At 42.8% G+C, this 11612-nt stretch overlaps 4 protein-coding genes across 6 annotated transcripts in view; 1 reads left to right on the top strand and 3 right to left on the bottom strand.

Annotated features, from left to right (window-relative positions):
• Positions 1-11612, top strand: part of LOC118421949 (zinc finger protein 208-like) — a 516296-nt gene that overhangs the window by 63873 nt on the left and 440811 nt on the right. The window lies entirely within an intron of this gene.
• LOC118421017 (zinc finger protein 525-like) lies at positions 9-5845 on the bottom strand. 3 transcript variants are annotated; one of them, XM_035828155.1, is made up of 4 exons: positions 5736-5845; positions 5508-5637; positions 4623-4734; positions 9-1284 (listed from the first exon to the last, which is right to left on the bottom strand). In XM_035828155.1, exons 3-4 carry the CDS (start codon positions 4713-4715, stop codon positions 538-540), a joined length of 840 nt encoding a protein of 279 aa, XP_035684048.1. In that variant the 5' UTR covers positions 4716-4734; positions 5508-5637; positions 5736-5845; the 3' UTR covers positions 9-537. The 3 variants fall into 3 exon arrangements, with proteins under 3 accessions (XP_035684048.1, XP_035684046.1, XP_035684047.1); XM_035828153.1 differs by lacking the exon at positions 5508-5637; XM_035828154.1 differs by lacking the exons at positions 4623-4734; positions 5508-5637; positions 5736-5845 and adding exons at positions 2004-2066; positions 2263-2444 and having other exon boundaries at positions 9-1396.
• Positions 6168-7652, bottom strand: LOC118421027 (oocyte zinc finger protein XlCOF19-like). Its single transcript, XM_035828171.1, has 2 exons — positions 7480-7652; positions 6168-7338 (listed from the first exon to the last, which is right to left on the bottom strand). The coding sequence occupies exon 2, from the start codon at positions 7314-7316 to the stop codon at positions 6573-6575; it is 744 nt and encodes a 247-aa protein (XP_035684064.1). The 5' UTR covers positions 7317-7338; positions 7480-7652; the 3' UTR covers positions 6168-6572.
• LOC118421015 (zinc finger protein 583-like) lies at positions 10160-11606 on the bottom strand. The gene has a single exon (XM_035828151.1). The coding sequence runs from the start codon at positions 11581-11583 to the stop codon at positions 10654-10656; it is 930 nt and encodes a 309-aa protein (XP_035684044.1). The 5' UTR covers positions 11584-11606; the 3' UTR covers positions 10160-10653.

Raw genomic sequence — 11612 nt, forward strand, 5'->3', positions numbered from 1 at the left:
AGACAACAAGACATAGCGTGTCTTAGTTTATTGAAGAAATTGAGAAAGTTATACAAATCACTAGCAGCTTACAGCATATGGAGTGCAGACAAGCTGCAAATCTCTACCAACGTACAGCGCACGGTACAAGGGCAAACATTACTTCGCAACTTTTTGGTCCAACTACCTTGTTTGCTACAGTTAACATTAAATGCTTATCAGTCAAATATAAAGAAACATTTAGTCCTCCAGCAACTACAGTAAAGAAAACACAACTGTAACATAACTGTAACATCAAATGAACAGCTCTAATTACCAAATAATAATCATATACGACGAAACCAAGTTATCATTTCCTTAAAAATAGCTATCGTTATTGTTTTAGTGGGGTCATGGACATTTTATGTCAGTCCAACGTGTACTGTACTGAATCACAATCAGTATATCTTCCGAAACATACGTAACAAAAAATTCCTGTCAAAATACCCCTGTCAAAAAGAGCTGACGTCCCTTCCCTGGCATCACCTATGTCTCATACTGCGCCACATGTTGTAATCTTCACACAGGCATTGACAGGCATTCGCCAGTGTGAGCTTGCATGTGGACACGCAAGTCACTTGACTGGCGAAAGCCTTTGTTGCATTTCTCACACCTGTACGGTCTCTCACAGGTGTGAGTCATCTTATGTGCTTTCAGATTACCCAGCTGACTGAACTGCTTGCTGCACTCCTCACACCTGAATGGCTTTTCCCCAGTGTGAGTCCGCATGTGTGCCTTCAGATTTGTCAGCGTATTAAACTGTTTGTTGCACTCCTCACACTTGTACGGTTTCTCGCCGGAGTGGATCCGTACGTGTCTCTTCAGATGACCCAGGTCACTGAACTGTTTGCTGCACTCCTCGCATGTGTACGGTTTCTCACCGGTGTGAGTTCGTATGTGTCTCTTTACAGCCCGTAGATCACTAAACTGCTTGCTGCACTCCTCGCACCTGTACGGTCTTTCCCCAGTGTGAGTGCGCATGTGACTCTTAAGTTTTGATAGCTGAATAAACTGTTTGCGGCATTCATTACACTTGTACGGTTTCTCTCCGGTGTGAGTCCGCATGTGTATCTTCAGATGGCCCGGCCTACTAAACCGCCTGCCGCACTCCTCACATCGGTACGGTTTCTCGCCGGTGTGAGTTCTCATGTGGCCCTTTAAATGAGATTGATGACTAAACCGTTTCCCGCATTCACCACACAGGTATGGTCTCTCACCAGTGTGGGTTCGCAGGTGTTGATTGAGATTACTTTTGGATCGAAACTCCTTGTCGCAATGGCTGCACTTGTGGGTACGGGGAGAATCCTGTCCGTCGTCTCCTTTCCCTTGTGCTAGATGAGATCCGGCTCCAGTCGCCATGTTGGTCAAGCTACAGATCCTGCAAGAATAAAGAGAAAAAAGAGAATAATATAATTTATTGAGTTTCTTTGAAAATTCTAGCTATCTATCTACTGAAAAGATATACCTGAACATGTCATCACATATAAACTTATAATGGTATACTATATGTGTTTATTATGTTAACTAATTATGTTGAAAAAACATAGTAGACATTTACTAGTTCTGTGGGTTTGCGTTGCGGTTTGATTACAGAATAAAGGGCGTACTAATTGGACACTCTGATTTGCATAGACAGGTCATGAAGGGATAGATTTGAAACTTTTAGGGTACAAAGTAAATCTGCTATTGCGAGCTAATGCTTCCTGTGGACATTTACTAATTTGTTGATAGTTTAAACGATAACATAAGCATAAACGAAAATCCAAAAATCTCAGCATGACTCCTTACTTGTATGTGGGAAGATCTGCTTGGCCATAACTGTCACCTGGCTATTTTGGAACCATTGTCAACTTCGCCATTCCAAAACCTACATGATCCTCACCTAGTAGTAAATGGACTCGATGTTCTCTGACAGGGTTACAGATGACACATAGTCTAGTCATAGATAAACATAGGAAACCAAAACTATACTAGTCAGTACTTACAGTGGTACGCCAGATGTTCCAAGCTACTGCGCGGTGTTTTCTTGTCGACACAGATCCTCACGGCTGCAGAGTTGGTAGTGGCAGAGTGGTCAGTGACACATTTATATAGTGACTGGATGGGGGAACTTTGAACTTTCAATTCAAATCAAATCGGGAATCAAACCGGTTTGGCAGGCTGTACTTGACAGCGAAACAAGTGGAAGTACCGTGATGATGTGCATAAAGGGGAAAACCAGACAACATGAGACATGTGTCTTACCAGAGTTTAGGGATAGTTTCTGAGTCAATAAAACGTTGAATTGACCTCAAAATAGACTTAGATGGAGAGCATTGATCTCCGTGTCGCTGTTGAAAATGGCGGATAAGCTGATTCAAGGGTCAGTATTTCCGGTGTGGAGAGGTCAAAGTGTATATACCTGATTACCCTTGCGAAACAACAGTTGGCCTCCTGGAGCATAGCTGCATTACAATGGATACCGTCAACTTCGTCTAGTGTAAGTTTTGGTCGGCCCTGGTATGTTATTTGCCCATTTGACCAAAGTCGATTACTTTATGGTAGGTTTTAGACAACATTGTTTTGGAAACGGAGGACGACTTTGCTAACAGCAATGATAAAGGCTGACAGCTATACCATGTTTTAGTTAATTGACGAAACTGGATTAGTAAATTCTACATATCTCTAGCAGCATAAAGCTACAGCTAATTCTAAACGCTATGAAAACGCAGTGAAATGTAAAGTAACAACTCCAGTATAGAAACCACAAAACGTGGCGTGACAGACAGGCTAGACGTCTTTACATCAAAAGAACGGCGTATTTCCATGTAACTTACTATCACTATTTTCCCGACCTTTCACATTCGGTACCTGCTTTAATTTGTCAACCCCTACTTTTACTTCTTTCCGTCGCTGAAGGTTAGACATCCAGGTAATGAGATCATCAATAAAACAGCATCTGCTCATGCAACTGGACACCTTTGTAAACGGTCCGACGTTTTAGACAACGCCCACTGACTTTCGAGGATAAAACCACACGTGATGTGATTTATTTTAAACACATGTGATACTACTACTAGTATGTGCTGATTTTCCTAGAGAAAAATCATACAAGTTTTTGTAGGGAAACGGAGACAACAAATAACATATACTTAGAAAGACAACAAAACATAACATGTCTTTAGTTTATTGAAGAAACTGAGATGCCAAAAGTATACTAAATCTCTGGCAGCTTACAACAGTTGATGAAGGCAACCAATAGCTTGCAACATCTACAACTTTCCATAGCTTATTCAAAACGCTCGAAGGCTCTACAGTTGATCTATGTATTTACAGCGACGCCATTACATCAAATGGACGATATCTACCATTTCTCTATCACTAGTGTGCAAACATTTAACAGCCGAATCGTTTAACACAACACTCCACTACGGGACAAGCGATGTTAACGTTTCCTTTGTAATCCAGTTGTCGTTATTCTTGATTTTACAGTGGAGCCATAGGAACATGCAAGTACATGTAACACAAATACTTGTAGTATACTGTCAAAAAATATGTACAACAGTTACATCGTAAAACAACAACATAGGTACACATAATGTCTGTAACGTACCCATAATGCTCAACGACATTTAAACACACGGATGTACGTTTAGCGTTTAACCATACGACGATTATCTGGGTCTAAGCGATTTCTCCAAGCTGAAGAAATGCGACTCGGCTTTTGTCGCCATTCTATAACTTTCCACGTGTATGTTGGGCCATCGGGCATTGATAGGTTTCCACGTTCCACCAATTTGAGTTCGCAAAAATGCCTGCTCAGTGTGAATCCGCTTGTGACTCTCCAGATAGGCACCAGAGATAATCTTTTTGTAGCTTTTACACGTGCACGCGTACGGTTTCTCACCTGTGTGCAAACTCATGCGCGTTTTAGACTTCACAGCCCAGAAAACTACCTGCCGTACTCATCACACCTGTACTGTTTCCTCAGTGTGAGTCCGCATGTGTCTTTTGAGATTTGACAGCACAGCGAACTGCTTGCTGCACTCCTCACACTTGTACGGTTTTTCACCAGTGTGAGTCCGTATGTGTTTCTTTAGACTAGACAGAGCGCTAAACCGCATTCTGCACTTCTCGCAACTATACGGTTTCTCACCTGTGTGAGTACGAATGTGCCTCTTTAGATTTGACAATATAGTAAACTGTTTGCTGCACTCCTCGCACCTGTACGGTTTCTCACCAGTGTGAGTTCGCATATGACTCTTTAGACTTGACAATGCAGCGAACTGCTTGCCGCACTCCTCACATCTGTACGGGGTTTCCCTTGTGTGAGTCCGTATGTGTCTCTTCAGATCACTTGACTGACTGAAGCCTATGTTGCACTCCTCGCACTTGTACGGTTTTTCACCCGTGTGAGTCCGAATGTGTCTTTTTAGATAACTCAGGTAACTGAACTGCAGACTGCACTCCTGACATCGGTACGGTTTCTCACCGTTGTGAGTCCTAATGTGGCCATTCAGATTAGATTGCCGACTAAACCGCTTCCCGCATTCGCCACACTGGTATGGTCTCTCACCCGTGTGAGTTCGTAGGTGTAGGTTGAGTTTACTTTTGAAGGGAAACTCCTTGTCGCAGTGGCTGCACTTGTGGGTGCGGGGAGAATCCTGTCCATCATCTCCCTCCCCTTGTTTCAGATGAGATCCGACTGTAGTTGCCATTTTGGTCAAACTCAAGATCCTGCAAGAATAAAGAGAAAAGGTAATAAACACGATGGAATAAACACGAGGAAACTAGTCTACTAAACATATACATAAACACGTCATTACACATGAACTTTTAATGATATATTATTTGACTCCTGATTTTAGAATATAAACAAGCAAGCATGCTTACAGACTAACTAGTCGGAAGCGTCTGCGTTGCAGTAAAACAGATTTAGATTATAGAAGGCTGTGTTTGATTAGAGAACAAACAGGAGTGCGGATTAAACATCCTGATTTGCATAGGGAGAGATCAGACAAAATCTCCGAGGGAGTCATGACAATGTAACTTTCAAGTCGAAATGCAAACGTAAATAAATGCTTTTTGGGAAAATTTCAGACAAAAACTGAACAACTACGGGATAGTACGAGAAAGAAGTGGTTCTTTCAAACAACTTGGCAAACAAAGACCACAAGAGGTAAGAAGATGGATAATTCAAGGGAGTTTCAATCAGACTTGATGTAATACTGCACTGCAAGTCAGCCCGGACACTGTAAACATAAATAAAGTTTTTTTTAGAGTAGAGTAGAGTAGAGTAGAGTAGAGTTCTTCAGGCTCAGGTAGGAACTGCAGTTCCAGTTTAGGCCGCTCTTTCCTTTCTAAGTCACTGACATCCCAGGTAAGAGGTAAATCCCAGGTAAATCCTTTTGCCGTAAGAGGTGCATAAACAAATGGAAGACAGCCCGGAGATTAGTGTTTGTCTCCGTCATAGGATTACACAGGAAACCAAAACCATGGTCGGTACTTACCGAAATACGCTGATGCTCCACAGTCGACACAGATCCTCGCGGCTTCAGAGTCGGTACTGGCAGATCGAGTGGTCAGTGACACATTTATATAGTGACTGGATGGCGGGTAAAACCGGTTCGGCAGGTTGTACTACACAACGAAACAAGTTGAGAAGAGAAGTACCCTAATTATATTACATGTGATGATTTGCATAAGGGGAACCAGACAACATAAGCAAAAGGTATTACCAGTGTTTGGGAATAGTTGTTGAGCCAATAAAGCGGTGAATCATATTCAAAACCGTCTCAGATGAAGAGGAATGATCAAGTCAGCCGCCGTTGAATCCAAGTCAAGGGTCAGTATTTCCGGTGGTGAGAGGTCAAAGTTAACATACCTGATTACCCTCGCGACACAAAAGTTAACCAACTATAGCATAGCTACATTACCGACGTTTCAGACAACGTCCACTGACTTTCGTCGATGACCTTTTTCTCAAGTGGGTACATAAGACAATTTCGATAGGTTTTGTTATTAAAACAAATATGATATGTGCTGATTTTTATAGAGAAAATCATACAGGTTCTGTAGGAAAACAAATAAAACAACTAACAAGAAAGACAGCAAAATATTCTTATGTCTTAGTTTATTGAAGAAACTGAGATGCCGAAAGTATACAAATCTCCAGCAGCTAACAACAAATTATGAAGGCAAACATATATAGCTTGCACCATCTACAACTAAGATGTTTCTATAGCTAATTCTAAACGCTTACTAAAATTATACAGTAGATCTATGACTATACATTTACAGCTAGCGATTAGTGACATTTAAGTGCCATGGTAAAAAGCTATAGACCTTTACATCAAGCGGACGTCTTACCGTTTCTCTGTTCAAACATTCAACCGTCGTCTTTCACACAACACTTCTAGTTCTCATCCACTACGGGATATGCGACGACAATGTACAATATTCTGTAATCCGGTTCCCGTTATTGTCACTTTTACAGTGGAATCATACGTAAACATTATGTCTGTAACGTACCCACGATACTCTGTAGGTTGTAGGTTTAACCATATGACGATTATCTAGATCTTAACTACCAAGCCGACGGAATGTGGCATTTGTTGGCATTCTATGACTTTCCACGTGTATATTGGACCATCAGACATCAATAGGTTTCCACCAGTGTGAGTCCGCATGTGTACCTTCAGAAGAGATGACTGACGAAAGCTTTTGTTGCATTTTTCACATCTGTACGGTCTCTCACCAGTGTGCGTTAACATGTGACTTTTCAGATTGCTCAGCACACTAAACTGCTTCCCGCACTCGTCGCAACTGTACGGTTTCTCACCGGTGTGAATTCTCTTGTGCTTTTTCAGGGAACTTAGCTCACTGAACCGCTTACAGCACGTCTCGCACATGTAAGGTTTTTCTCCGGTGTGAGTCCGCAGGTGAGCCTTCAAAGCACACGACTGACTGAAGCCTCTGTTGCAGTGTTCGCACTTGTACGGTTTTTCACCAGTGTGAGTCCGCATGTGCAACCTTAGATGGCCCAGTCGACGGAACTGTTTACTGCATTCACCACAACTGTATGGTTTCTTCTCTTTGTGAGTTTCTACGTGTTTCTTCAGATTTGCTAGTTGATTAAACTGTTTCCCACATTCACCGCACTGGTATGGGCACTCACCAGTGTGAGTTCGCAGGTGTCGATCGAGTTTACTTTTGAAGGGAAACTCCTTGCCGCAATAGCTGCACTTGTGGGTACGGGAAGAATCCTGTCCATCCTCTCCCTCCCCTTGTTTCAGATGAGATCCGACTTGAGTCTCCATGTTTTTCAAACTTCAGATCATGCTATAATAAGGAGAAATAAAATTAACACAATGTAACAAGATAGGAGTTTGAAATCTTGTCTATTGAAAAGCATATGTGAACTTAGAAATTAGACAACATTAGACTTCCCAGACAATATGAGACACAAAGTCTTAAGCTTACCAAGGTGGGCTATGGATGTTGGATCAATGAAGCGTTGAATCGGCCTCAAAGTCGTCTTAGATGAAGGGAAATTACTAATCGCTGTTGAAAATAGCAGGCAAGATGAGACAAGGGTCATCGCTTCCGTTGGTGAAAGGTCAAAGTTTACACACCTGATTACTTACTTACTTGATACTTGGTTAGGTCTCCTCAGCTTGGTGAGTGGCCTGCACCAAGGCGTTGACGTCTCTTTCGCACCATTCTGCGCCACTCCGGGCGGTCCTGGGCCATTGCTTCAACCTCGCGCACCCTCAGTCTGTTATTCCCTGTGATCAACTTTAAGTCTTCCATCACGCTGTTCAACCACGTCTGTCTGGGCCTTCCCCTTGACCTTTTGCCGTGATTCGGTGTCCACTCCAACAGCAGTCTTGGGAGCCTCTCCCTGGTCATTCTAAGGATGTGCCCCAACCATCTAAGCTTGCTGGCAGCCACAATCGCTTCAACACTTGTAGTCTCTGCTTGTTGCAGTATGTGTAAGTTGGCAACACGGTGGTATCATCTGATGCGAAGAATTCTCCTAAGGCACCTCTGGTGGAATACTTCCAGCCTTCTGCTCTGTGTCTTGGTGGTTACCCAGACTTCACTCCCATATGTAAGGATTGTGATGACTGCTGCTTCGTAGATACGGATCTTAGTTGACAGAAGAATGTTACTGTTATTCCAAATCTTGCCAAGTTGAGCAAAGGCGCCAGCAGCTTTTTGGATACGCTTTGAGATTTCAGTGTCTAATGTTCCATCACTAGTGAATGTGGTCCCCAGGTAAGTAAAAGTGCTGACTTGTTCAACAGGATATCCTTCCACGTTAATATTAAGAGTTCCTCCCTCAGTGTATGGTCTCTGTGTGGTGTTTTTGCCAATTACCATGACCTGAGTCTTCTTGGCATTTGCCTTGAGTCCGGCTAGAGAGCTGTTCGTACATAACAGGTCAGTAGTTTCCTGCAGGCCGGGTTTTGTGTTGTCCAGTAAGGCCATATCATCAGCATAGTCAGTATCCATGACCGATACCAATGGCTGTTGAGGAGTTTCCTGCATCAACACTGCACCTGCGCTGAGTCGTTTGTTTTGTTCCGTGAGGTAGGCTGCCAAGTTGATGCACACATTAAAAACTGGTGGACCCTGTATGTCGCCCTGGCCCGTTCCGGATTCAACATCGAACCAATTGGACTGTTCCCCATTGACTCTTACTGCGCTCACTGTCTTGTTGAAGAAAGCCTGTAAGACTCGAATGTACTTAGCAGGAAGGCCATAGAAAGAAAAGGCTTTCCAGATGAATTCTCGTTTGATACTGTCAAAAGCAGCCTTGAAGTCAATAAAGTTTATGTACAGTGGGATGTTATATTCAATACTTCTGTGGATGATTGTTTGAAGAGAATAAATCTGGTCAATGCATGATCTGTTCTTCCGAAAGCCACACTGATTTTCCCTCAGCAGATTTTCCAGTCCCTTGTTGATGCGCCTCAGGATAACAATTTGGAAGAGCTTCGATGCTGTTGACCTGAGTGTTATCCCTCTGTTGTTCCCGCAGATTGTAGTGTCACCCTTCTTTGGCAGCACAACGATTATACCCTTAGCCCAGTCCTCAGGGATAACCTCACCATACCAAACCTTGGCAAAAAGAGCTTCCAACGCCTTCGTTAATCCCATCGCACCGTACTTAAGTTGCTCGTTGGCTATTTCATCCACTCCCGGAGATTTGTGGTTTTTCAGTTTTTTAAGGGCATCCTGGATTTCTTCACCTGTTGGCGGACCATCATCATCTCCAAGGTAGGTAAAACTGGGGACCCCTGGTATGCTATCTAGCTCAGTTAAATCAGTATCTTCCTGTTGCGGGTTCAATAACTCTGAGAAGTGTTCGGCCCACCGTTTCCGTTGAGCGTCGGGATCAGAAATCAACTTTCCAGACCTGATTACCCTATGAGAAACAGAAAAGAGCCAACTGTCGTACAGCGACATTGGGATGGCGTTTATAAAATAACTGTGCCTTTCGGCCGACTCTAGCATGTTAGCTGGCAATTTGGTCATTATTCTTGATGCATGTGAAGCCTGGTAGAGCCTCATTTGGAAATGGTAAAATCAGACACCATTCTATGGAAAAAGACAGACAAAGAGCAGTGTGTGAATGTGGTGTTTTATTTTATTGACGAAGCTGGATTACGAAAATTGTACATCTAGCAGCCTACTACACACTAGTAAAGGCAAATACATGTACTATTTAGCAACATATTGATGCATATAGCAACGAGTGGAGACACAGGTGTCACCTCCAAGAGGATGAACTGAACTGAACTGAACTAGTATACATACATACAGAAAACATGTTCTCTACAACTTATTCTAAACGCTAAAGTATATTTACAGCTATCAGTCTAATACAAAGTGACAATTAGACCTAAAGCGGAGAATCACAGACCACAATTCAACAAGGCAGTTATACTCAATTACAAATGTTAATAAAGCAACTTGAAATGTTTTGCAACTGGTCAGACGTTTGAGACAACGCCCACCTTCTTTCGTCGATGACGTTTTCTCATAAAACTGGTTTGGTAGGTTTACTTCATTATGAAACAAATGTAATATTCACTGATTTGCATAGGGATAAATCAGACAAGTTATGAAGGAAAAGGACTACAAAGAACATTTAACAACAAAAACAACACATTACGTGCTTTTAGTTTATTGAGAAAATTGAGATGCGAAAAGTTGTCAGCACAATACGCAGGAAACATCCATAACTGACGAAATAAATGTTTTCATGGTGTATTTACAGTTATTATTGAAGAACTTCAGTAACTTAAACATAGAAAAAACTAAGCGCTGTGGGAGAAAGCGGATAGGCCACGACGCATTTACATCCAGGACGCTTACCGTCTTTCTGTCACTTGTGTTCAGACATTCCACAGTCACTTTTACACAACACTAACATATATTAAGGCATAGTGGCCACTATCTGTAACCCGAATCCCATTATTTTAACTCTATAGCCGCTTATCGGGGTAATGTCGAACGCACACCTCTATTAAAGGCAGTAAATTGAGAGTCACATCCTATATCAAGTGACATTCGTCCCCAATGACAAAAACAAAACTGTTTTTATGTTTTCTACTGATCCACAAGATGAAATCTACTACTGTACGACTAGCTTTCTTCAATGTGAGTCCGCATGTGGTAACTCAGATTACTTGACTGACGGAAGCACCTGTTACATTTTTCACATCTGTACGGTTTGTCACCGGTGTGAGCCAGCGTAATATGTGCTTTCATGTGACCTGGCTGACTGAACCGTTTGCCACACTTCGTACAACTATAAGGTTTCTCACCCGTCTGGAAAACGGTGGGTCTTTTCTGATTGTGAGTCAGCGTATGTGTTTTCATACCAGCTAGCTGACTAAACCGTTTGCCGCACTCCTTACAATCGTATGGTTTCTCACCCTTGTGGGTTCTAATGTGTATTTTCAGTGTGTCCGGCTTGCTGAACTGCTTGTTGCACTCATCACACTTGTACGGTTTCTCACCGGTGTCAGTTCTCATATGTGCTTTCAGGGTACCCAGCTGTCTGAACTGCTTGTAGCATGCCTCACACGTGTAAGGTTTCTCACCAGTGTGAGTCCGCATATGCCTCTTCAGATGAGGCGACTGACTGAAGCTTTCGTTGCAGTATTCACAAAAGTACGGTCGCGCACCTGTGTGAGTACGCATATGTCTAATCAGACCACCCACCACACTGAACTGCTTACTACATTCCTTACACTGATGTGGTTTTTCGCCAGTGTGAGTTCTCATGTGTCTTCTCAGCTGAATCGATTTCCTGAAATGTTTGCTGCACTCCTTGCATTGATACAGTTTCTCCCCGCTGTGGATCCGCTGGTGTTCCTTTAGATCGCCTGGTCTGCTGAACTGCTTGCCACATTTCTCACACAGGTGAGGCTTCTCACCTGTGTGGGTCCACACGTGACTGTGCAGAGCGCCTACTTGACTGAATCTTCTGTCGCATGTTACACATGCGTAAGGCTTCTCACCGGTGTGTGACCTCATGTGTATTTTGAGAGTACTCGGGCAAGTAAACATCTTGGCACATTCAACACACGTGTAGCTAC

This window comes from Branchiostoma floridae, chromosome 8 (assembly GCF_000003815.2).
Source record: "Branchiostoma floridae strain S238N-H82 chromosome 8, Bfl_VNyyK, whole genome shotgun sequence".
Taxonomy (NCBI): Eukaryota; Metazoa; Chordata; class Leptocardii; order Amphioxiformes; family Branchiostomatidae; genus Branchiostoma; species Branchiostoma floridae.

What these genes read in the sequence shown, in the direction of transcription:
- LOC118421017 (XM_035828153.1), bottom strand. Translation starts at nt 5,779, where the DNA reads ATGATTCACCGCTTTATTGGCTCAACAACTATTCCCAAACACTG. An exon ending in ACAACTATTCCCAAACACTG is followed by an intron (nt 4,735 to 5,735) that starts GTAATACCTTTT and finishes TTATTCTTGCAG; the next exon opens with GATCTTGAGTTTGACCAAAA. An exon ending in AGTGCAGCCACTGCGACAAG is followed by an intron (nt 1,285 to 4,622) that starts GAGTTTCCCTTC and finishes CATTGCGACAAG; the next exon opens with GAGTTTCGATCCAAAAGTAA.
- LOC118421027 (XM_035828171.1), bottom strand. Translation starts at nt 7,316, where the DNA reads ATGGAGACTCAAGTCGGATCTCATCTGAAACAAGGGGAGGGAGAGGAT.
- LOC118421015 (XM_035828151.1), bottom strand. Translation starts at nt 11,583, where the DNA reads ATGTTTACTTGCCCGAGTACTCTCAAAATACACATGAGGTCACACACC.